The 22,306-nt window shown below is 54.1% G+C and overlaps 1 protein-coding gene across 1 annotated transcript in view; it reads left to right on the top strand.

Annotated features, from left to right (window-relative positions):
- Positions 1 to 9,547: 9,547 nt before the first annotated feature.
- LOC138480685 (cysteine and histidine-rich domain-containing protein 1-like) overlaps positions 9,548 to 22,306 on the top strand; it is a 225,847-nt gene continuing 213,088 nt past the window's right edge. Inside the window, exon 1 of the mRNA XM_069612362.1 lies at positions 9,548 to 10,211. Within this exon, the coding sequence (XP_069468463.1) occupies positions 10,148 to 10,211 (64 nt within the window). The 5' untranslated portion in view covers positions 9,548 to 10,147. The remainder of the gene's footprint in view (positions 10,212 to 22,306) is intronic.

Below are 22,306 nucleotides of genomic sequence, written 5' to 3'. Positions count from 1 at the left end.
TCAAATTAATCCCCAAGTATCTCAGTGTTGGGCCTCCGATGATCAGCCCAAGGTGTTCGAGGACGATTTGGTGTTCAGGGGATGGCTCATGGAGTGGAAAGAGAATGGATTTGGATTTGTTGATCTTGAATCCCGAGAGCGTGCCGTAATCCTCTATCAGCTGGATCGCTCGCGGAATGGAAGACGTTGGGTTTGAAACATGGAGTAGAATGTCATCCGCTTACAAGGCTAGCTTGTATTCTTTGCCGTTCACCGTAATCTCTTCCACTGCAGGATCTGCTCGCAGCATTACGGCGAGGGGTTCTAGGGACAGCGTGAACAATATTGCCGAGAGGGGGCAACCCTGTCTCGTACCCCTGCTGAGAGGGAACCAACGGGAGAATTGGGCGTTCACCGCAACCGATGCTCTTGGGGAAGTATAGATTGCTTTGATCCCTCGACGGAGTGTGGGGCCTAGGCCTATCTTCTTTAGTGTGGCCTTGAGGAAGTGCCATTCGACTCTGTCGAACGCCTTTTCGGCATCTATGGAGAGTAGCGCAGGTTTGCTCGACAGGGTTTGGGCCTCATGGATTAGGTGCAGGGTTTTCTGGGTGGAGTCCGCTCCTTGTCTGCCTAGGATGAAACCCACTTGATCATTGTGGATTATTGCGGGCATATGTGACTCCAGCCTCGCAGTAAGGATTCTCGTATACATTTTTGCATCGATATTTAGGAGGGATATTGGGCGGTAGGAGGCACACAGCTTTGGGTCCTTACCCTCCTTGGGGATGACTGTTATCAGTGCTTCAGAGAAGGATTCCGGTGCCACACCGGAGTGCAGGATATTGTTAAATAAGTTGACCATGAAAGGGAGAAGGGCATCTTTGAAAGTTTTATAGAACCCTGCCGTGTACCCGTCGTTTCCAGGGGCTTTCCCCATTGGAAGTCTTTTGATTGCTTCTTCAATTTCTTCTCCTGTGATGGGGGCTTCTAAGGCAAGTGCTGTATCGGGCGGGATAGTGGCCAAGGGTATTCGGTCCATGTATCCACTTATTGCTTCTGGATGGGAAACAGCGCGCGACTTGTATAACTCTTCGTAAAAGTCGGCAAAAGCTTCGGGGACACTGGGGGGAGGTGGTTCGTCGGAATTCCCTTCTGTTTGGATCGTGGGCACCCATCTCTCTTGGCGTTGGCCCCGCAATCTTGCGACTAATAAGGCGCCTGCTTTGTCCCCATGTTCATAGTGTTTCTGCTTAAGGTATTGTAGCTTGCGCGCGATGCTACCCGCCTCCAGTTGTCGTAGCTCCTCCCTCTTGTCGTTGGCCTCTTTGATCTTCTGCGGTCTATCTTGGTCAGCTGACTGTGCAACAAGGTCCAATTCGGTAATTTTGTTACGGAGCCTATTTTCCATCAATAATCTTTCTCTTTTTTTCGCTGCTCCCTCTCTAATCAGTAACCCTCTCCAGGTCGCCTTGCCTGCTTCCCAAATTGTGTTCATGGGGGTTTCGCCCGTGTTGTTAATCTCAAAATATTAGGTAATATCCTGCTCAAGTTGTGCCCGAAAGATTGGGTCCTTGAAGAGGGTTTCGTTGCAACGCCATTTGGAGCATCTTCGAGGAAGGGCCATTTGATCAAGGATGACCGTGACCATGTTGTGGTCTGACCATGTGACAGGACTTATAATGGCTTCGGTCATTGCCGTGATGTGGTCTGCTGTTAAGTATATATAGTCTATTCTGGAGAAGGTTGCATGCGGCGCTGAGAAGAAGGTAAAGCCCGTCCGGGTGGGATTGGTATGTCTCCACGCATCAGTAAGGTTGTAAGCCGCCATCATGTCTGCGGCCGGAGGGCGTCTGGCACCTGCGGAAGGGGGCGTAGAGGTGTGACCCGATTGTCTATCCTGTTCTGGGTCCATCCATGTGTTCAAATCCCCTCTGAGTATGACGTCGCCTTCTGCTTCGCACATGAGTTTCGGAATTATCCTCTGTAGAAATCTGTCTTGTCCTGTATTGGGGACATATATTGCTGGAAGGGTGACGACCGTGCCTTTTATCCTGCCCACTAGGACTAATGCTCTGCCACTGACGCCTGTCCATGACTTCAAGAGTTCGAATTGGATCGTTCTGTTGACCAATATGCCAACTCCTGCCTTCTTCAGCGGACCAAAGCCCCAATAATCAGACCGTAGCTTGGCATATAAAACCTTCCTCTCTTCTCCCTTGCTATATCGGATTTCTTGTAAAAAGAGAATGTCCAGGTTGGCCCTCTTGAACTCTCTCGTTACCAGCGATCTCTTGGTGGGGGAGTGAAGTCCCTTAACGTTCAGCGTGCCAATTTTAAGTGTGCCCTGCAAGTCACTTGATTCATTATGTCTGTGAGACATTGATATATTTGTGGAAATGATTTGCAATGTCACGCTACGCATTATAAGAAATTGCCAAGTCGGAAGTAGTGCTGTAGCTGCCTCTCCTTAACATGGGCTGTATCTGAGGTTGTGCCATTCCCTTTGACCCTCCCCCATCCGCCCCTGCAGGGTATTGAACATCATACCCTTTGCCCTCTGATCAATCGCGTTGTTCTCTGGTTCTTCGATGAGGGTCTGTGAGTGTTTGTGATGGCGTCCGAGTCGGACTGGATGTGAACCAGTCCACTGTCGGACCACCAGTGAGAGTCGTAACCGCACGACCCCGTTGAATAATAACATCAAAATAACGTTTTTGAGCCCCCGCCCCCCTTCTCATGAGATTATGTAGCAAACGAGAGTGTATCAAACAACAGCAATTTTAACTATGAGATTATGATACATGGGTTTTCCGGAGTCTTCATTCCTCGGCAGTTCTCGTACGCTATTCAAGAAGCCTCGTCCGCCGGGATATAGAACTTGGAGTCGCAATGTCACTTGTTGTTGTCTGGTGTGTCGTTGGGCCGCCTGTATTTTCTGGATCCCTTTACCCTTTTCCTTCTCGGGCCCTGAAGTTTCCATTGTGATCTGTCCTGCGCAGGGGTGTTCTGAGTCCCCTCCCCTGAGGCCGCTCCAAGGAGATCGGCAGTGCAGTCTCAGATTTCCTCTTCAGAGCGGAGTAGAAACTTCCTGCTCCCATGTTCAAACGCAAGGGAGAAGGAGTATCCCCATCTGTACCTCGTGCCTTGATCCTTTAGCCATCTTGTGAGAGGGCCGCACATGCGGCGTAGGGCCAGCGTCAGTGATGAAAGGTCCTGAAAAATAGTAATCTGGGCTCCCCCAAGGCTAAGGGTGCCCCCGGACCTGGCTTTAGCAAGTATCCTTGTTCTATCCTGATAGCTCTGGAATCTAGCAAGGACCGATCTCGGGCCACCTGGAGGCCCACCAGCTTTGTGAATTCTCTTGGTCTTGAGTTCGTCAATGTCCTCATCCGCGGTCAAAATTTTGACGATATTGTGTATCGTCTGTTTAAGGTGTTCCTCTGTCTCCCCTTCTCTCTCCGGAATTCCAAAAAAACGTAGGTTATTCCCTCTCTCCCTATTTTCCAAGTCGTCAATCTTAAGGCGAATCTCGTCCTCCTTCCCTATGTTCCGTATTCTAAGCACCATTTGGGCTTCCAGAGTGTCGATCGAGGCCTGGTTGTTCTCCACTCCTTCTAGTCTCTCCTCAATGTTATCTATCCTTTGGGTCATCTTATCCATTTTACCGCCAAGGTTGGCTCCCATGTTTCGAATTTCACTTAGAAGGGCAGCGATGTCTCCCGTGGTGGCAGCTGCGCCCGTTTTGGAGGCTTCCAATGACATTGTTGGCCTTGAGTCAGGAACCTGTGGCAGTGGGATGTAGGCGTATTTGGCGGGTTTACTTGGAACGTTCATGGAGCACTGGCCTGCGAAGAGGGCCACGCCCCGGGTTCGGGGGCCGTACCCTCGGGCCTGGTGTGTTGAGAGGCACGTAGGCAATGTCGGAGGGCCCCGACGTGATGATCCTCGTAGCGGGGGCTCTTTTGGTGGGAGGAGGCACACGCCCTGTCTCCAGGGGCTCTACCCTCCGTTTTAGTCTGTGTCCTGCATTGGATCTAATGTCCAGGGGGGCTTGGGTATCGATACCGGCCCGTAGCGGGGCTCCAGAGAGAGTATGTGGGGGGGGAGAGGGTCTCAAGTGCAGGTGCAGTGGGGGGGTGAGCTCCTCTGGGTATTCTGCTGTTTCTTAGTTCCTGGGCCACTTGCCCGTGTCTCGATCAGGCCGTAAGTTAGGGCCTTGCCAGAGGAGGGCACACACCACATGTGTGAGGGCCCAACCATCTGCTTCCCCTTCGTGCGCAGCCAAGTTCGCCGCCGTGTGGGGAGAGGCCTCGGGCGGTGAAGTCCGCAGGAATTGCGTCGATGGGTCCAGTTAGAAGCAGAGGAGGCTGGGGTAGGAGCGGCACTTTAATGGTTGTGCGGGTTCCCTGCAGCTGGGAGGCGAATGTCACTAAATATGGTCCCCCAGCGCTGGTGCCGTGTGGCGTGGGGACCAATGATGCAGCTGGTGCATGGAGTGCGTCGAACCTGCAGCTCCGTTTCATAATTAGGGCCCCTTCCGGTTGTACTCCAGCACTCCGCTCAATGGGGCTCCTTCGGGGTGTCGGGGGGGCGCCGGGGGAATCGGGCAGCTGATAGGCCCCCCCTGGGTGCGGCGCCGTCAGATCCTCTTTGAGAGTGGGGGGGAGGGGTCGCCTCAGCAGCCTCCACTCAGCTGTCCAAGACTAGGGGGGAGAAGCGGGCCCCTGTCCTGGCGAGATGCCTCAGAGCACTACAGGAGGGGCGGGCACTCACCTCCGCGGGCTCACTCTGCCCGTCGCGGGGCCGGCGTCCCAAGACTCAGAGGCAGCTGCCCAGGGAGTGCGCACGGGGACGCCTGGGGGGGCTGGCCCCCGACGTACGCTGGGGCGGTTGGGTGTCCGCGGCCTCCCCTAGAGTCCCTGCGCGGCTCGAATCTCTGGCAGGGAGCGCGGTAGGCGGAGTCGGATGCCGCGGGCCATGGCCTCCTCCCAAGCTGGTATCCTCGTGGGCTAGGGGGAGACAGGTTCCAGCGGGCTTTTCTCCCTCTCTGGAAGTCCGATTCCGGTCGGGTTTTCGCTCGGGAGGTAGGGGGGCGCTTCTCGCGGCTCGGACTGCCGTTATTCGGCACGGGGGGTGCAAAAGTGGGGGCTCAAGGCACTTTTGGGGACCGTGGGTCAGGAGCTCACACGGAGGCAGTCATTGTCCGTGCGCCCCCTCTGGACCATGGATTTTTAATAGAGATTAACAGTCCCGTTTTTGGGCGGCCTTTTTTCCCTTTAGTGGCCAAACTTTGTATGGTGTTGCGTCCATCAAAGTCGCTTAATTTGTCAAGCCAGGTTTCTTGGAGTGCTATAACACAAAACAAATCTATATTTTCTATCAGCCCTCCATCCTCAGCGTAGTGAGAATTCCCACGGGTGTTCCAAGACATGATTACCCCTATATCATCAGGGACATTGCTGAAAATGGGTTTTAAAAACAGATGGCATCCACTGCCAATACCCGTCTGCATTCCCAGCTTCGCTACTTTCTTATTTGGTTTTCTTTATAGGCTTATTATTATATTGGTTAGTGGGGTAAACTTCATCTCAATCAGGGGAGTTGCTAGGTCTGGAAAAGACCCGGGGCTACGCTGATGTCGGAACTGTTGGGACTGGGGGCTAGCTAGTCTTTTGGCTGAAGCTCCTGAGATTCTATCCGGGGCTACGGCCAAAAGATCAGGGGCTATAGCCCCCTTAGCCCCCCCCCCCTAGCAATGCCCCTTCAACTGAAATGTTTAGTGAAGCCTGTCTAGTCTCTATTTCTGTAGTTTTCTGAGAATTTGTAGGGATTGGTATTTGTTGTTTTTTTACTTTTCGCATCGATGTTTTTTGGCATCTATATCCCAAGCTGTCAAATAGGTCACAATATTCAAGTATGTATTCTAAGATAACATTATCTCTACACCACACATTAGTAATAGACTGTTTCGGCATGACTAGCTGATCAACAATTTTAAAATCTCTAGAATTCACCATCCTCAGTGGTACAATAGTTGTACAAAGGTCCAAAATTCGGCGTCTATTAAGCAACTCAGCCTTATATGATTCTTCTATAGGTTGAAATTGTAGTGCTCTAATGGAATTCGCTGGGTCGCTCTTATATGTAGGGATATTAGTTTCTTTCTTCTCAGACTCGTGGAAGTGCCCAGATTTCCTTCCCAGATCTCCTTCAAGGTTGTTACTTGTCGTCAGTTTAGGGCCGCTGTCAGTTCCTATGTCTGTGGTATTGGATATCATGGGTTCGGCAAATAGTTTCTGTATATCTTTTAGCACTTAATTAGATATACCGCCTTTTTATCTATCTTCGATTTACTTACTTGCTTCTTTTTGAAACTCCGTACCCATTTATCTAATGTCAGAGGCCCAATATTAGTGGGAGAGGAGACATCTCTAGATGTATTCTTACTTTTTATATCTTTTTCCGCTTGTTCCTTTGCAGGCATTTCCTTTATTTGCTTATGAATTACCACGTCATGTTCACCCACAGAGTTAGGTTCCTTAGTGATGTGCCTGGATTTTGACAGGGGTTGGATTTTTAACTCAGTATTCACTTTACAATCTTCATAATCCCAACATTTCATTCATTATACAGCCATTCTTGCTTTTGATTTCATTGCGACTTCTATACACAGCTGCTTGGTGTATTTTGTTCTTAGTCTGTCTTCTTACTTTCATATTGTTCCTATTTTTCCTACCATATTCATTTTGTTCTGTCATTTCAGATATCGTATAACGGGATTCAGAGGAATTATTACACACAATATACCCTTGTTTCATTGGCATCGCTGCTACCACAGATAAGCTGGTTGGTAATTGTGACATATCTGTATTAACACCGGCCTCAGTAAAGGATTTCCTCCCTCTATGCTTTTATGTAGTAGAATGGAGTGCACATCCAACTTCCTTTCAATGTTGTCACACTTATCTACTAAATCGGTTAGAACTTTCTCTAAAGCCACGAACAGTTCTTCTGTATCCTAGATATGGATGTGTTACTCACAGGGGAGCTATTGCCATTGGATTCCGTGGGGGAGAAGCATTCGATTGGTTTTCCACTGTCAGCCAATCCCTCAGTCCATGTAAATCAACCTGTCTTGCCTCAGATCTACAATTATCCTGCTATCTTCTCCATATTTGGTGGACATCACCAATGTTTCAATAGCAGGATCGAAGGTGCCAGGGACCAATCCTGTGTTTGTCGGTTCAAGGACCTAATATCGGGTTTGTTAGTGTCATAGGCATTCATCTGAGGGGTTTCTATTAGTTGCTTGAGATCTCAACATCTCACAAAGGAGATTGTTTCTCCTCGCATCATGAAACGCATTTAGATTGCATTGGTTTTGTTTCTCCCATAAAGTAATTTCACGACATTCATTCATTGGAACACAAGAGCTAACTATTGTATTGTTGCTATAGTCTAGGTCTTTTAGGGCCAATAATAACAATTTTGAGTCAATACATGGCAAATTTAACATTAGATCGTCTACTAACTCACTCTGACTAATTTCTTTTTCAGAAGTCGTCTCAAGGGAGAGGTAGCTTTGGTGTAAATTTTACTAAAGAAAGATGTCATCTTGGCTAATTTTCCTTCTGGCAGCAAGCCAGGTTAGAGCTAATTTTGCCTTTGCATGTTCTGCCCAGTCTTTTGACTATATCTATATTTAGGGCAGTACTTTGTGCTTTCATTATATTTTCACTTTCTCTCCCTGTTTTAGTGCGGGAACGTAAATCCATATATTATGGACTTATATCACTTTTTACTAAGCCTCCTGTATAAAATACTCGTTGTTTCCACTCTCACCGCGTGCCTTATCATAAATCACGTTCTCAGTAAGATGACAGCTGCTTTCAAGCATGCACAAGCCCTCCACCTTCCACACTGCTTGCTGCTCGTGGCACGGCAAACAGCAAACAGCAAACAGCAAACAGTACTTGCCAGTACTTCCAGGGGCGCTCCAGGGGACAATTCAAAATACCTTCTCCCTCTGCACTGAGGCACCACACAGGGTGGGGGGGCGGGGGGCAATTCAAGATACCTTCTCCCTCTGCACTGAGGTACCACACAGGGGGAGGGGGTTGGGGGCAATTCAAGATACCTGCCGCCTCTGCACTGAGGCACCACACAGGGTGGGGGGGGGGCAATTCAAGATACCTTCTCCCACTGCACTGAGGCACCACACAGGGTGAGGGGGGGGGCAATTCAAGATACCTTCTCACTCTGCACTGAGGCACCACACCGGGTCGGGGGGGGGGGAATTCAAGATACCTTCTCCCTCTGCACTGAGGCACCACACAGGGGGTGGGGGTTGGGGGCAATTCAAGATACCTGCCACCTCTGCACTGAGGCACCACACAGGGTGGGGGGGGGCAATTCAAGATACCTTCTCCCACTGCACTGAGGCACCACACAGGGTGAGGGGGGGGGGGCAATTCAAGATACCTTCTCACTATGCACTGAGGCACCACACAGGGTCGGGGGGGGGGGGGAATTCAAGATACCTTCTCCCTCTGCACTGAGGCACCACACAGGGGGTGGGGGTTGGGGGCAATTCAAGATACCTGCCGCCTCTGCACTAAGACACCACACAGGGGGTGGGGGTTGGGGGCAATTCAAGATACCTGCCGCCTCTGCACTGACGCACCACACAGGGTGGGGGGGTGCAATTCAAGATACCTTCTCCCTCTGCACTGAGGCGCCACACGGGGGGTGGGGGCAATTCAAGATACATACTCCCTCTGCACTGAGGTACCACACAGGGGGTGGGGGGCAATTCAAGATACCTTCTCCCTCTGCACTGAGGCGCCACACGGGGGCTGGGGGGCAATTCAAGATACATACTCCCTCTGCTCGGAGGCACTGAGACCCCTCGGGCCACAGGGACCACTGAAGGGCTGCCACTTTCCCATGACACCCCCGTGCAGCATTGCAGGGGGCTTCTGGGTAAGGGAGTGTGTAGTGTTGCCCAGCAGAGGCTGGAGGACTTTGCAGCCCGCGGCTGCGCCGTATCTGTGTCCCTGTAGCTAACTGAACCATGGGGGCTGTATACCACCTGAGGAGGGGCGGAGGGGCGGGGGGGGGTGCAGGGGCTGGGCCACAACATTATAAAGTTGGTTTCTGTCACGGCGGTTGGTACCTGAAAGGTAAGTGCTGTGATGAAGAAGAGGGCGCAGCAAAGCGCCAAGAAGGAGGCACGTGCCCGTGCGTTTCCTGGGAGGGAGGGCACCTGCCCACCACTTCATGCCCACTCACTCCTGTCATAAGAATAGATAGTGTTCCAACGTGATGCGCCCGGCTTCTAAGCGCAAAAGTAATCGGCGCCTGCATCACTGAAGTCAATAAAGGTGTTAAAGTTCTGATTGGCCAAGGCCAGTTTATTTAAACCCCCACTCACTGCACAGTGTGCCCGATGGACGGGCGGGGGGGGGGGGGGGGGGTCGGGTGGGGTGGGGTGGCAGCCCCACCTGTCACCAGCTGCTGACTCTCTGCACAGTCTGGCATTCCAGTTCTAAATATAGCGCCCACTCCCTGCACCCCTCGGGAAGCTGCCCGAAGCTTCCAGGCTCCCAGCGGGCGGATATTGCATTCATCTGAGTCCCGGGGGCTGCCAGTGTGTGTTAGCAGCGAGACCCCCTGCGTGAGGCTGCGCCCCGAGGCTGAAGTGTGTGCCAAGGACCCCACTGCACTCCAAGCTGAAGGAGCTACACCAGGACCCCCAGTGCCTCCCCCCGGCGGAAGGAGCTACACCGGGACCACCAGTGCCCCCCGGCGGAAGGAGCTAGACCAGGATCCCTAGTGCCCCCCCCCCCCCGTGGAAGGAGCTACACCAGGACCCCTCACTGCCCCCCACTGAAGGAGCTACACCAGGGTCCTTCCGGCTGAAGGAGCTAGATCAGGACCCCCAGTGCCCCCCCAACCCCCCGGCTGAAGGAGCTACACCAGGACCCCCGACTGCCCCCAGCCTGAAGGAGCAGCTACCCCAGGACCCCTCCTCCATTGGTACCAGAGTCAAGTGACAGAAGGAAAGGGAGCCGCGTGCACCCACAGGAAGGCGCTATACCCGCATACCCCGAGCACCCTGCGTGTGGCTGACACCCCCAGGGGAAACCTGAGCCAGCACCCCGAGATGTCCCTCCAATGCTACCTCAAGGGCTGCGGGGAGAGGTTCGACCCCGAGCAGAACTCGGACGGTGAGTGGGGGAGGGGTGAGCCGTGCGCCTAGAAGGCACAGGGTGGGAGGAGGAATTCAACTGCTGGTATGTTTGTACCTTTTTATTCTATGACCTTCTCGGGACTGTAATGTCAGGTGGCGGTGCGTGGGGGGGGGGGGCTATTGCGGGGTAGAAGGTGGCGGGCATAACGTGTCTCCCCAAAGCGCTTTTCGTGTGTGTTCATGTACTAAGTGGTTAGGGGGATGGGGGTCGTAGTGTTTCCGGTCGGGAAGCCTGTTGAGGGGGGCATAGAGCCCACCGCTTTTATTCTGAGTTGATAGTCAGGTTGTTGAGGGTGTATTGAAGCACTTCATGGGGGGGATGCGAGGGGGCCATTGCAGGCTTTTTTCTGGGGTTTTCGCATGAGCTTGTTGGGGCTGACTCATCAGTCCAAGGAGGCTCTTGTTGGAGGTTCTGGAGGGCGGTGGGCCGCAGCCCATGGCCCACCACCGCCCCACTCCTGAACACACAGTCCTGCTGCAGCTGCACCCACAGAGCCAGGGTGGGTGGTCCGACGTGTAAGTCCACATCTACAGTGAGTAAACAATAAAACTACATGCTCCAGAATGCAACGTGACATTTGTTGGAGGGCCGACACTGATTGACTGCATCACATTTGAAATTGATGACCACTTGCCAGCGGTGCCATGTGCTTGTGTGCCTGCGAAATGGGCGTCCTCTTCCTGCTTGCCTTGCATGACTGCATGGCCTTCGCCATGTGGCCTACTGCGCCACGTGCACGACGGTGTTCACGGGTCCCTGCACAATGGGCGGGGCTTAATCTGTAAGACAATAAGTGCCAGGGTCCAAATATTTTCTAGGACGCTTGTGTCACAGCGAGGCAGATATTGTGTGCGTAGCACGTCACCGCGTACAGTGGGACGTGCCTCAAGTGAAATAAAAGACCCCAGTGCCGGAAACCCGGCAGTTCAGAGCCAGAGCCGCAACTGGTGTGACGCGTGTAATTAAACTGCGCTGTGCAGCAAGGCCAAGGGCCTACCCCGCGACGTACCACGAGGCAATACACAGTGCCTGAAACCCGGCAGTTCAGAGCCAGAGCCGCAACTGGTGTGACGCTTGTAATTAAGGTGCGCTGCACAGAAAGGCCAAGGGCCTACCCCGCAGCGTACCACAAGGCAATACACAGCGCCGGAAACCCAGCAGTTCAGAGCCAGAGCCGCAACTGGTGTGACGTGTGTAATTAAGGCGCGCTGCACAGCAAGGCCAAGGTCCTACCCCGTGGCGCACCACGAGGCAACACACAGCGCCGGAAACACAGGAGTTCAGAGCCAGAGCCGCAACTGGTGTGACACGTGTAATTAAGCTGCAGCGCAGCAAGGCCAAGGGTCTACCACATGGCGCACCACAAGGCAATACACAGCGCTGGAAACCCGGCAGTTCAGAGCTAGAGCCGCAACTGGTGTGACGCGTGTAATTAAGCATCGCTGTGCAGCAAGGCCAAGGGCCTACCACATGGCGCACCACAAGGCAATACACAGCGCCGGAAACCCGGCAGTTCAGAGCCAGAGCCGCAACTGGTGTGATGCGTGTAATTAAACTGCGCTGTGCAACAAGGCCAAGGGCTTACCCCACGGCGTACCACAAGGCAATACACAGCGCCGGAAACCCGGCAGTTCAGAGACGCAACTGGTGGGACGCTTGTAATTAAGGAGCGCTGCGCAGCAAGGCCAAAGGCCTCCCCCGCAGAGTACCACGGGGCGATACACAGTGCCGGAAACCCGGCTGTTCAGAGCCAGAGCCGCATCTGGAGGGACGCTTGTAATTAAGCTGCACTGTGCAGCAAGGCCAAAGGCCTACCCCGCGGTATACCATGAGGCAATGCACAGCGCCGGAAACCCAGCAGTTCAGAGCCAGAGCTGCAACTGGTGTGACGCTTGTAATTAAGGCGCGCTGCGCAGCAAGGCCAAAGGCCTACCCCGCAGCGTACCACGGGGCAATACACAGCGCTGGAAACCCGGCAGTTCAGAGCCAGAGCCGCAACTGGTGTGACGCTTGTAATTAAGGGGCGCTGCACAGCAAGGCCAAAGGCCTAACCCGTGGCGCACCACGAGGCAATACACAGTGCTGGAAACCCGGCAGTTCAGAGCCAGAGCCGCAACTGGTGTGACGCCTGTAATTAAGCTGCGCTGTGCAGCAAGGCCAAGGGCCTACCCCGCAGCGTACCACAAGGCAATACACAGCGCCGGAAACCCGGCAGTTCAGAGCCAGAGACGCAACTGGTGTGACGCTTGTAATTAAGGAGCGCTGCGCAGCAAGGCCAAAGGCCTCCCCCGCAGCGTACCACAGGGCGATACACAGTGCCGGAAACCCGGCAGTTCAGAGCCAGAGCCGCAACTGGTGTGACACTTGTAATTAAGGCGCGCTGCGCAGCAAGGCCAAAGGCCTACCCCGCAGCGTACCACGGGGCAATACGCAGTGCCGGAAACCCGGCAGTTCAGAGCCAGAGCCACAACTGGTGTGACGCTTGTAATTAAGGCACGCTGCACAGCAAGGCCAAAGGTCTAACCTGTGGCGCACCACGAGGCAATACACAGTGCCGGAAACCCGGCAGTTCAGAGCCAGAGCCGCAACTGGTGTGGCGTGTGTAATTAAGGCGCGCTGCGCAGCAAGGCCAAGGGCCTACCACATGGCACACCACAAGGCAATACACAGCGGCGGAAACCCGGCAGTTCAGAGCCAGAGCCGCAACTGGTGTGAAGCGTGTAATTAAGGGCCAAGGGCCTACCCCGCAGTATACCACGAGGCAATACACAGCTCCGGAAACCCGGCAGTTCAGAGCCAGAGACGCAACTGGTGTGACGCATGTAATTAAGCTGTGCTGCACAGCAAGGCCAAGGGCCTATCACATGGCGCACCACAAGGCAATACACAGCGCTGGAAACCCGGCAGTTCAGAGCCAGAGCTGCAACTGGTGTGACGTGTGTAATTAAGGTGCGCTGCGCAGCAAGGCCAAGGGCCTACCCCGTGGTGCACCATGAGGCAATGCACAGCGCCGGAAACCCGGCAGTTCAGAGCCAGAGCCGCAACGGGTGTGACGCTTGTAAGTAAGGCGCGCTGCACAGCAAGGCCAAAGGCCTACCCCGCAGCGTACCACAAGGCAATACACAGTGCCGGAAACCCGGCACTTCAGAGCCAGAGCCGCAACTGGTGTGACGCCTGTAATTAAGCTGCGCTGTGCAGCAAGGCCAAGGGCCTGCCCCATGGCGCACCACGAGGCAACACACAGCGCTGGAAACACGGGAGTTCAGAGCCAGAGCCGCAACTGGTGTGACACGTGTAATTAAGCTGCGGCGCAACAAGGCCAAGGGCCCACCACATGGCGCACCACAAGGCAATACACATCGCTGGAAATCCGGCAGGTCAGAGCCGGAGCCACAACTGGTGTGACGCGTGTAATTAAGCTGCGCTGTGCAGCAAGGCGAAGGGCCTACCAAATGGCGCACCACAAGGCAATACACAGCGCCGGAAACCCAGCAGTTCAGAGCCAGAGTCGCAACTGGTGTGACATGTGTAATTAAGCTACGCTGTGCAGCAAGGCCAAGGGCCTACCCCGCGGCGTACCACAAGGCAATACACAGCGCCGGAAACCTGGCACTTCAGAGCCAGAGCTGCAACTGGTGTGACGCTTGTAATTAAGGCGCACTGCGCAGCAAGGCCAAGAGCCTACCCCATGGCGCACCACAAGGCAATACACAGCGCCGGAAACCCGGCACTTCAGAGCCAGAGCCGCAACTGGTGTGACGCTTGTAATTCAGGCACGCTGCGCAGCAAGGCCAAACGCCATTCATCCGCGGCGTACCACGAGGCAATGCACAGTGCCGGAAACCTGGCAGTTCAGAGCCAGAGTCGCAACTGGTGTGACATGTGTAATTAAGCTACGCTGTGCAGCAAGGCCAAGGGCCTACCCCGCGGCGTACCACAAGGCAATACACAGCGCCGGAAACCCGGCACTTCAGAGCCAGAGCCGCAACTGGTGTGACGCTTGTAATTAAGCTGTGCTGCACAGCAAGGCCAAGGGCCTATCACATGGCGCACCACAAGGCAATACACAGCGCTGGAAACCCGGCAGTTCAGAGCCAGAGCTGCAACTGGTGTGACGTGTGTAATTAAGGTGCGCTGCGCAGCAAGGCCAAGGTCCTACCCCGTGGTGCACCATGAGGCAATGCACAGCGCCGGAAACCCGGCAGTTCAGAGCCAGAGCCGCAACGGGTGTGACGCTTGTAAGTAAGGCGCGCTGCACAGCAAGGCCAAAGGCCTACCCCGCAGCGTACCACAAGGCAATACACAGTCCCGGAAACCCGGCACTTCAGAGCCAGAGCCGCAACTGGTGTGACGCCTGTAATTAAGCTGCGCTGTGCAGCAAGGCCAAGGGCCTGCCCCATGGCGCACCACGAGGCAACACACAGCGCTGGAAACACCGGAGTTCAGAGCCAGAGCCGCAACTGGTGTGACACGTGTAATTAAGCTGCGGCGCAACAAGGCCAAGGGCCCACCACATGGCGCACCACAAGGCAATACACATCGCTGGAAATCCGGCAGGTCAGAGCCGGAGCCACAACTGGTGTGACGCGTGTAATTAAGCTGCGCTGTGCAGCAAGGCCAAGGGCCTACCAAATGGCGCACCACAAGGCAATACACAGCGCCGGAAACCCGGCAGTTCAGAGCCAGAGTCGCAACTGGTGTGACATGTGTAATTAAGCTACGCTGTGCAGCAAGGCCAAGGGCCTACCCCGCGGCGTACCACAAGGCAATACACAGCGCCGGAAACCTGGCACTTCAGAGCCAGAGCTGCAACTGGTGTGACGCTTGTTATTAAGGTGCACTGCGCAGCAAGGCCAAGAGCCTACCCCATGGCGCACCACAAGGCAATACACAGCGCCGGAAACCCGGCACTTCAGAGCCAGAGCCGCAACTGGTGTGACGCTTGTAATTCAGGCACGCTGCGCAGCAAGGCCAAACGCCATTCATCTGCGGCGTACCGCGAGGCAATGCACAGCGCCGGAAACCCGGCAGTTCAGAGCCAGAGTCGCAACTGGTGTGACATGTGTAATTAAGCTACGCTGTGCAGCAAGGCCAAGGGCCTACCCCGTGGCGTACCACAAAGCAATACACAGCGCCGGAAACCCAGCACTTCAGAGCCAGAGCCGCAACTGGTGTGACGCTTGTAATTAAGGCGCGCTGCGCAGCATGGCCAAGGGCCTACCACAAGGCACACCACAATGCAATACACAGCGCCAGAAACCCGGCAGTTCGGAGCCATAGCCGCAACTGGTGTGATGTCTGTAATTAAGCTGCGCTGTGCAGGAAGGCCAAAGGCCTACCCCGCGGCGTACCACAAGGCAATGCACAGCGCTGGAAACCCGGCAGTTCAGAGCCAGAGTCACAACTGGTTTGACGTGTGTAATTAAGGCACGCTGCGCAGCAAGGCCAATGGCCTACCCCGTGGCGCACCACGAGGCAATACACAGCGCCGGAAACCCAGCAGTTCAGAGCCAGAGCCGCAACTGGTGTGACGTGTAATTAAGCTGCGCTGCACAGCAAGGCCAAGGGCCTACCACATGGCGCACCACAAGGCAATACACAGCGCCGGAAACCCGGCACTTCAGAGCCAGAGCCGCAACTGGTGTGAAGCGTGTAATTAAGGGCCAAGGGCCTACCCCGCAGCATACCACGAGGCAATACACAGCTCCGGAAACCCGGCAGTTCAGAGCCAGAGACGCAACTGGTGAGACACTTGTAATTGAGGCGCGCTGCGCAGCAAGGCCAAAGGCCTATCCCGCAGCGTACCACGGGGCAATACACAGTGCCGGAAACCCGGCAGTTCAAAGCCAGAGCCGCAACTGGTGTGACGCATGTAATTAAGCTGCGCTGTGCAGCAAGGCCAAAGGCCTACCCCGCGGCGTACCACGAGGCAATGCACAGCGCCGGAAACCTGGCAGTTCGGAGCCAGAGCCGCAACTGGTGTGACGTGTGTAATTAAGGCGCGCTGCGCAGCAAGGACAACGGCCTACCCCGTGGCGCACCACGAGGCAATACACAGCACCGGAAACCTGGCAGTTCAAAGCCAGAGCCGCAACTGGTGTGAGGCGTGTAATTAAGCTGCGCTGCACAGCAAGGCCAAGGGCCTACCACATGGCGCACCACAAGGCAATACACAGCGCCGGAAACCCGGCAGTTCAGAGCCAGAGCCACAACTGATGTGACGTGTGCAATTAAGGCGCGCTGTGCAGCAAGGCCAATGGCCTACCCGGTTGCGCACCATGAGGCAATACACAGCGCCGGAAACCCGGCAGTTCAGAGCCAGAGCCGCAACTGCTGTGACACGTGTAATTAAGCTGCGCTGCACAGCAAGGCCAAGGGCCTACCACATGGCGCACCACAAGGCAATACACAGCACCGGAAACCCGGCAGTTCAGAGCCAGAGCCGCAACTGGTGTGACGCTTGTAATTAAGGCGCACTGCACAGCAAGGCCAAAGGCCTATCCCGCAGCGTACCACGAGGCAATACACAGTGCCGGAAACCTGGCACTTCAGAGCCAGAGCCGCAACTGGTGTGAGGCCTGTAATTAAGGCGCACTGCACAGCAAGGCCAAACGCCTACCCCGCGACGTACCACGAGGCAATGCACAGCACCGGAAACCCGGCAGTACAGAGACAGAGCCGCAACTGGTGTGACGCTTGTAATTAAGGCGCGCTGCACAGCAAGGCCAAAGGCCTACCCCGCGGCATACCACGAGGCAATGCACAGTGCCGGAAACCCGGCACTTCAGAGCCAGAAACGCAACTGGTGTGACGTGTGTAATTATGGCGCGCTGCGCAGCAAGGCCAAGGGCCTACCCCGTGGCGCACCACCAGGCAATACACAGCGCCGGAAACCCAGCAGTTCAGAGCCAGAGCCGCAACTGGTGTGACGCTTGTAATTAAGGCGCGCTGCACAGCAAGGCCAAAGACCTACCCCGCAGCGTACCACAAGGCAATACACAGTGCCGGAAACCCGGCACTTCAGAGCCAGAGCCGCAACTGGTGTGACACCTGTAATTAAGCTGCGCTGTGCAGCAAGGCGAAGGGCCTACCAAATGGCGCACCACAAGGCAATACACAGCGCCGGAAACCCAGCAGTTCAGAGCCAGAGTCGCAACTGGTGTGACATGTGTAATTAAGCTACGCTGTGCAGCAAGGCCAAGGGCCTACCCCGTGGCGCACCACGAGGCAACACACAGCGCCGGAAACATGGGAGTTCAGAGCCAGAGCCGCAACTGGTGTGACGTGTGTAATTAAGCTGCGGCGCAGCAAAGCCAAGGGCCTACCACATGGCGCACCACAAGGCAATACACAGCGCTGGAAACCCAGCAGTTCAGAGCCAGAGCCGCAACTGGTGTGATGCGTGTATTTAAGCTGCGCTGTGCAGCAAAGCCAAGGGCCTACCGCATGGCGCACAAGGCAATACACAGCGCCGGAAACCCGGCAGTTCAGAGCCAGAGCCGCAACTGGTGTGACGCGTGTAATTAAGCTGCGCTGCGCAGCAATGCCAAAGGCCTAACCCGTGGCACACCACAAGGCAATACACAAACATCACACTGGCGACGAGGGCGCGACACAGACCACACACACAGCAATGACATTTTTGTCTTGCCTGGAGAAAAAAAATGCTAATATTTGGAAACACGCTTTGTCGAGCAGAGTTCAAATAATAGGATCAGCAAACAGGAACACTCCTCTGCTGGACACTCCAAGAGCTACAAGTGAAGCCCACAGGTACTATCTGCACGCCGATATTCACCCCTGGCACACAGCACTGCATATAGCTAGAGAATAGATGAGGGGGAGTGCCCAACCACTACAATTCCACACCACATCAGGGAATTGGCACCAAAGGAAGCATGGCAGCGGGCATATCAACGCCCAGACCAGGCACCCCATCGAGAATAACTTACCTCACCTGCCCCAGCACCACAAAATCATGGCGGTGCCTCAGCAGCTCTGGGGCCATTTGATCCTTACACAGACCCATCATCGGTAGGGCCCAGATGGATGATCTGGATACAGTAATTCGAAATGGCAATGGACTGTAAGATGCGAGGACGCCGAGGAAAATGAGATCTCACCTGCTACTGAATGTAGGAGATGATGTGCTACTCATTTTTAACTCCCTCGCCGTAAGGGATGGCACTGACACATATCAGTCCCCCAAGGAAGCGTTGACGGCACACTTCATGCCACAACTGAACCCTGACTATGAGCCATTCAATTTTTGCACCACAATTCAGACCGAGGAGGAAACCATTGACGGCTACCACACCAGACTCCTGCGATTGGTGTTGTCCTGCGAATTCAACGACAAAGAGAAGGAGATCAGGTGCCAAATCATCAATGGCATGAACTCTGAAAACCTGCAACAAATTGTGAGAAGGGGATCTCCCTGGCACAAATCCTGGAGTATGGGCGCCAGAGGGAACTATCGCCCGGCAGGGCGGCTCAGATGAGCATCACGCTGCAGAAACTACAGCTTGCCCCGCCAACCACGGTGGCACAAATCACGTATTGCCCAGCAGCCAGAGACAAGAATAACGACTCCCACGCAGGTCCATGATGGCAGCCAAGGATACCGGGGCCCACTGAATGTGAATGGTGTGGGGGTGCACGTCACGGGAGAGAAACTGCCCAGCCCAGGGCACATTATGCAGTGCATGCAGTCTTTCAAATCACTATGCACGTGTATGTTGTTCCTCAGGCCCGCCGTAAGCGTGCTCAGTCGCAGCTGCCAAAACGCACCCCACGAAAAAGAAACAAGAAGACACACGATTAGTGGTCATGGGAGACAACTCCTCGACAGACGAATCCAGCAATGAACACGAAGGGGTGGCAGCAGCAGTCGAGTCAGGATGCACAAGTAAAAAATGCAAAATCCACCTCGTCTGGGCCTGGGAACAGAGTAGTAAGATGTCGAAAAGAAAGAGGAGACCCAAGTGCCTCATACACATACAAGGCCAGGATACTGTGATGACGATTGACACTGGAGCATCCCTAAACGTAATGCTGGTTGAAAAATTTAAACGGATGCAACCTCAGCCAGAACTAAAATGCACAGACAACCTACTGTTTGCATATGGCTGCAAAACGCCCCTACCAGTCGTTAGACGATTCTGAACAATGCTGAGAAGAGTGGACAGAGAGATCCGTTAAAAGGTATACGCCTTAAATGCAGGAATCGAATGTCTACTCAGTTGGGAATCAGCAGAGAATTGGGACTGATATAATTCATCTGCAACGTCCCCGACTCTACAGATACCAGTGACATACTCACCAAACACCCCAGCCCCTTCAAGGGCATAGGATACCTAAAAGGGAAACTGATCAAGTTGCACATTGATCCCACAGTACAACCTAGAGCCTTGCAGCACAGAAGGACACCGTTCCACATGCGAGAGCTAGTTGGCAAGGAATTACACAAACTAGAGAAAGCTGACATCATTGAACCAGTGATGGGCCCGACACTATGGGTGTCCCCCATGGTCGTCACTAAGAAACCGAAGCAGCCGGGGAAAGTGCGAATCTGCATCGACATGCGCCTGCCTAATGCAGCCATAAAGAGAGAACAGCACATGACCCCGACTCTGGACGAAATGTTAACTGATCTCACAGGGTCCCGATTCTTCTCGAAACTAGACCTCAATGCTTGATAGCTCCAGTTGAAGCTGCACCGGGACTCAAGATATATCACAACATTTTCAACACATCTGGGTTTGAGATGGTATAAAAGACTGAGTTTCGGGATATCATCTGCAGTGGAGGTATTCCAGCAAGCAATCAAAGAAGTCATCCAAGGAATTCCCAGAGTACTGAACGTCAGCGACGACATCCTTGTACATGCCAGCAGCAAAGAGGAGCACCTACGTAGACTAGAAACGGTAATCGACAGACTGGAGACAGCGCAACTCACCATCCATAGAGAAAAGTGCGAATTCCTGAGAGACAAAATCGTCTTCTTTGGATACGTGTTCAACAGCAACAGCGTGTCTGCTGACCCCCACAAGGTGGCGGACATCAAAGGGGCCTCCCCTCCCACCACGCCGATGGAGGTGCGCAGTTTCTTAGGCATGGCAACCTACTGTGGCAGATTTATTCCCGAATATGACAACGATCTCGGAACCACTGAGGAAGCTGACCAAGGCCAACACCAAGTGGGACTGGAGCACATGCTGCCAAGACACGTTCAAGCAAATCAAGGCCTCGCTGTCGGCGGACACCAATATGGCGTACTACGATTCCACACTGCAAACTGAGTTGTATGTAGACACCAGCCCGATCGGACTGGGAGCTTTCTTAGTTCAGCTGTCACCCACTGGAGAGATCAGGCCAATTGCGTATGCTTCACGAGCGTTGACACCAACAGAACACCGATACTCACACATAGAAATGGAGGCCATTGCAGTCCTATGGGGCTGCAGACATTTTCACCAGTACATATACCGGCGAAAGTTCAAGGTGTACACCAACCATAAACCTCTGCTGCCAGTCTTCACAGGATCATCCGCGCACCTGCCTGCCAGAATTGCAAAATGGTTGCTGTACCCCCTACAGTATGACTTCAAACTGGAGTACCAAGCGGGGGCGTACAACCCGGCAGACTTCCTATCCAGACACCCAAGAGCAACCACACCTCGCAAGGTCAAGGAATAAAAGGAGACTGCGGAACACATCTGTCAGATTATAAGCACAATGAAACCCAAGGCCATCAGAATCGCCGACATCATAGAGGCAACACAAGCTGACCCATGCTGTGACATCATAAAGAACGCTGTACTGGCAGGAGAGTGGACATCTTTCCCACGGAACATCCACAATCGCACGACAGCAGCCAGAGTGTTCCTCACAGGGGTCTTCCTGGTTTGTCAGGATCTGTCAATTACCAGTGAGGGTCTAATTCTAAGAGGTACATGCATCCTTATCCCCACCAGCCTACAGGACCGGATTGTCATGCTGGTGCATGAAGGTCACCAGGGGATAGTTAGGACCAAAGCCAGAATATGGCACAGAGTGTGGGTTCCCCAGATTGACACGAAGGTTGAAAGCACCATTGCATCATGCCACCCATGCCAAGTGACCGGTGCACCCCCGAGGCCGTAACCCATGCAGTCTTTAAATTGGGGCACATCAAGGTGGGATGCGATCAGCGTTGACTGCATGGTACATTAAGGAATCTACCTGCTGGTGGCCATTGACGATTACTCGCGATACCCTGAGGTGGAAATCATTTTGTCAACAGCAGCAGACACAGCGATCCCAGCCCTGGAAAAGATGTGTGCCACACATGGCCTACCAAAACACATCAAGAGCGACAACGCGCCACCTTTCCAGGGGAAGGAAATAATTCAGTACATGGACTACTTACACATCCAGCACCACCACATCACTCCAAGGTGGCCGTAAGTCAACAGGGATGTAGAACGTTTTATGAGGACAATAAACAAAGTGCTATGCATATCCAAAGCCCAGAACAGCCCATGGTGAGTGGATCTGTAAAGGTTCCTGCCAAATTACTGAGTGACCCCACACAGTTTGACAGACGTCGCCCTAAATTCATCAATACTGCACCACCACAGCAGGGTGGTAAAGGACATAGACGGACCCAACACATACTCATGCAAAGCGTGCAGCTGCCAATGAACACATGAGCTCAAAGCGAAATGCAAAGGAGTCGAGTCACAAGATGGGGGACCAAGTGCTGTCCCTGAGAAACGCAACGAAGTCTAAACTGTTAACCCGCTACAATCCCAAACCACGGAGGGTGACCCGGAGGGAAGGAACAACGATAACTGCTAGCCAGGGACAGGAGACCATCACGAGGAACGCTTCATGGTTCAAGCAGGTCCCAAAGGACCTATGGACAGAAGACCAGAACCAGCCACAAGTGGAGAGTGATGATGCACCACCGATGCCGAGGCAGCCTCATGACGGCGCAGGCGAGCAAAGCCCTGTCCTGTGGCTGGTCAGACGATGACGAGACGCACCCCAGTCCAGACGGTGAGCCAGAGGAAGAAGAGTTTGCAGTG

The sequence above is a fragment of the Ambystoma mexicanum genome, chromosome 5p (genome assembly GCF_040938575.1).
Source record: "Ambystoma mexicanum isolate Mex_15411 chromosome 5p, UKY_AmexF1_1, whole genome shotgun sequence".
NCBI classification, from domain to species: Eukaryota; Metazoa; Chordata; class Amphibia; order Caudata; family Ambystomatidae; genus Ambystoma; species Ambystoma mexicanum.
The sequence above is the reverse complement of the archived record's forward strand: the minus strand, read 5'-3'. Positions and strand labels throughout refer to the sequence as shown.